Source organism: Tupaia chinensis, unplaced genomic scaffold (assembly GCF_000334495.1).
Source record: "Tupaia chinensis unplaced genomic scaffold, TupChi_1.0 Scaffold146027_1, whole genome shotgun sequence".
In the NCBI taxonomy this organism is placed as follows: domain Eukaryota; kingdom Metazoa; phylum Chordata; class Mammalia; order Scandentia; family Tupaiidae; genus Tupaia; species Tupaia belangeri.
Genome location: NW_006205883.1, coordinates 227,407 through 230,819, shown reverse-complemented (window position 1 = coordinate 230,819; position 3,413 = coordinate 227,407). Strand labels below are relative to the sequence as shown.

The window sequence follows — 3,413 nt, the reverse complement described above, 5'->3', positions numbered from 1 at the left end:
GTTCTGCGGGGGGGGCTCCCAGCCACATGCCCGTTCCCCCCCCTGCCGTTCCTCCCGGGAAGGTATGTTTATTTTCTTTTCCATGTGTTGGACATTATTTAGGTGCAGACCAAGGCTTGCTGAACAGCTTCTTCAGCGACTGGGCCACCGCCGACATCCACAAGCGCTTGCCGTTCGTCTACAACCTGAGCAGCAGCGCCGCCTACACCTACGGCCCCGCCTTCAAGCAGTACGTCCCCCGGAACCTGGACAATGACGTGATTTGAGCCGCGGTACCCACCGTGAGACCGTGGACTTCATCTTCCACTTTTGGAGAAGATCCTCATAGATTAGAGTTACTTTCCTCTGTATGCGTAAAATGAAATAACCGCAAACGAACTTTTTAAAAGAATTTTTTACATAATTTTATTTATTTATTATTTTTAGTCACTTTGACTAGAGAGAGAGAGAGAGAGGAGAGTGAGAGAGGAGAGTGAGAAAACCACCAGGTCCAGGATTTGAACTATAGTCGGTCATGTGGGAGTTCAGCGCCTTAACCACCATGCCACCTGCCAGCCCCATAACTACAAAATGTGATTTAGAAAAACTACTAACTGGGGCCAGAAGGTGGTGTGGTGGTTAAGGTGCTGGAATTCCCTCATGGCTGACCATGGTTCAAGTCCCGAACCTGGCTGCTTGCTCTCTCTCTCTCTCTCTCTCTCTCTCTCTCTCTGTCTTTCTCTGGCAAAACTCATGTGAAAAAATAATAAATAAATAGATGAATAAAGTAATTTTTTAAAAAATTTTTTTTAAAAAAAGAAAAGCTACTAACTGAAAAGCGATGTCTTGATGATGAGATTATTGTCAATAACCAAATCTGTTCTGAGAAATCGTTACACAAGGCTCAGTTTGGTTTTTTTTGTTTGTTTTTGTTTTTGTTTTACAGCAAGATTTTTTTGTTATAGGTCACATGCGCTTGTGGGAGAGACAGAGAGAGCCAGAAAGCAAGAAATCACCCCCAGGAGGGTGGCCATGCCGCAATCCCTTCTCCTCCATTCTCCTCTCAGGATCTTGGGCACGCGCGCACACTTGGCATGCGAGTTTCAAACCACCGGGTTCAGGACTCAAACCGTGGTCTGCCATGTGGGAGTCCAGCAGTGAGACCATCTTTTATCACTTCCAAGGAGAGACGTACATCTGTCGTGTTTCCTTTTTAGATTCGGTTCGAGTGCAAAGGTGGTCCATTTCTTGGGGCCCACAAAACCGTGGAGCTACAAGTACAACCCGCAGACCGGCTCGGTTTTGGAGCAGGGTTCGGGATGGGGTAACGGGTCCCAGGCATCGTTCCTCAACCTGTGGTGGAAGGTCTATCACAGCAGCGTGCTCCCTCTTTACGACGCCATCCCAGCCGCAGGGAAGCCCAGCTCTGCAGAGCCTGCCGTAAGTGCGTGACTCCTTTTTTATCTTTCATTTTCTTTATGTGTTGTTATTCTTCAATTGATCAGAGAAAGAGAGAGAGAGGGGACAAGGAAAAGAGAGAAAGCAAGCTGCCAGGTCTAGGACTCGAACCTCAGTCGGCCGTGTGGGAGTCCAGAGCGTTCACCACTATGCCACCTGCCAGCCCTGGGTGATTTTTCTTAAAAAGTCCATGGCTGAGAGTCAGGGTCATTTCCCAGAGCCCGGCCTGTCATGTGTTTTCTCCTAATTCACTTCTTTCTTTTCTTTCTTTCAAGAATTATTTTATTTAACTTTATTTATTTATTCATCCATTTTAATTTGACCAGAGAGGGACAGAGAGAGAGAGAGAGAGAGGGAAAGTGAGAAAGCAAGCCACCAGGTCCAAGACTCAAACCATGGTTGGCCATGTGGGAGTCCAGTGCCTTAACCACCGTGCCACCTGTGGGCCCCAACTCTTTTTCTTTCTTTGTTAACATTTTTGCCATGGGGCATGAGCACTTGCTGGAGAGGACAGAGACAGAGAGAGGGAGACTGAGTAATCACCTCTGGGGGAATGACCACACCACAATCCCTTCTCCTCCCAGGACTTTGGGTGTACATGCACACACACACCAGGTGTGATTTTCAAGTTGCCGGGTCCAGGACTCGAACCATACAATCAGTCATGAGGGACCCAATGCCTCAACTTTCACGCCACCTGCTGGCCCAGTAGCAGGCAACATTTTCTTTTATTGTTCGTTTGTTAAGAATGATTTCTTTTTAGTGTTACTTATATTAATTTGACCAAAGAGGGACAGAGTAAGAGAGAGAGGAAAAAAAAAGAAGACAAGCCACCAGGTCCGGGACTCGAACCACAGTCGTAGACCATATAAGCATCCATGCCCTTAGGAACCATGCCACCTGGTGGGAAGTATCTGAAGAGGATTTTGGTGTGCTTGACGGCCACCGGCTTGGCTTCTTTTTAGGAAAATAAAGTTCAATAAAAATAATTCCTTTAAAACAAAAGGATTAAGAAATACTTCATACACTTAATACACACATTAATTCTCTTGACAAGAATCTTGTCCTTGGGGCCCTGCAGGTAGTATAGTGGTTAAGGGTACTGGACTCCCACATGGCTGACTGTGGTTTGAGTCCCGGACCTGGCGGCTTGCTTTCTCACTTTCTCTCTCTCTCTGGTCAAGAATAAGAAATAAAATAATATTTTATTTTAATTTGACCAGAGAGGGACAGAGCGAAAGAGAGAAAGAAAGAGAGAGAAAGAGAGGGAAAGTGAGAAAGCAAGCCACCAGGTCCAAGACTCAAACCATGGTTGGCCATGTGGGAGTCCAGTGCCTTAACCACCGTGCCACCTGTGGGCCCCAACTCTTTTTCTTTCTTTGTTAACATTTTTGCCATGGGGCATGAGCACTTGCTGGAGAGGACAGAGACAGAGAGAGGGAGACTGAGTAATCACCTCTGGGGGAATGACCACACCACAATCCCTTCTCCTCCCAGGACTTTGGGTGTACATGCACACACACACCAGGTGTGATTTTCAAGTTGCCGGGTCCAGGACTCGAACCATACAATCAGTCATGTGGGACCCAATGCCTCAACTTTCACGCCACCTGCTGGCCCAGAAGCAGGCAACATTTTCTTTTATTGTTTGTTTGTTAAGAATGATTTCTTTTTAGTGTTACTTATATTAATTTGACCAAAGAGGGACAGAGTAAGAGAGAGAGGAAAAAAAAAGAAGACAAGCCACCAGGTCCGGGACTCGAACCACAGTCGTAGACCATATAAGCATCCATGCCCTGGTGGGAAGTATCTGAAGAGGATTTTGGTGTGCTTGCCAGCCACTGGCTTGGCTTCTTTTTAGTCTTATTTATTTCTCCTATGAGAAAGAGAGAGAGAGAGAAGGAGAGAGTGACAGGCAGACCCCAATATGTCACCTAGGGACTGGCCCCCGTGAGCCCGGCGTGCCAGGCTCTCCG

General features: G+C 46.9%; 1 protein-coding gene across 1 annotated transcript in view; it reads left to right on the top strand.

Annotated features, from left to right (window-relative positions):
- The window catches only part of GYG2 (glycogenin 2), a 44,894-nt gene that overhangs the window by 19,598 nt on the left and 21,883 nt on the right, over positions 1–3,413 (top strand). Inside the window, exons 5-6 of the mRNA XM_006168713.2 lie at positions 103–229; positions 1,197–1,419. Coding sequence (XP_006168775.1) covers positions 103–229; positions 1,197–1,419 — 350 coding nt within the window. The remainder of the gene's footprint in view (positions 1–102; positions 230–1,196; positions 1,420–3,413) is intronic.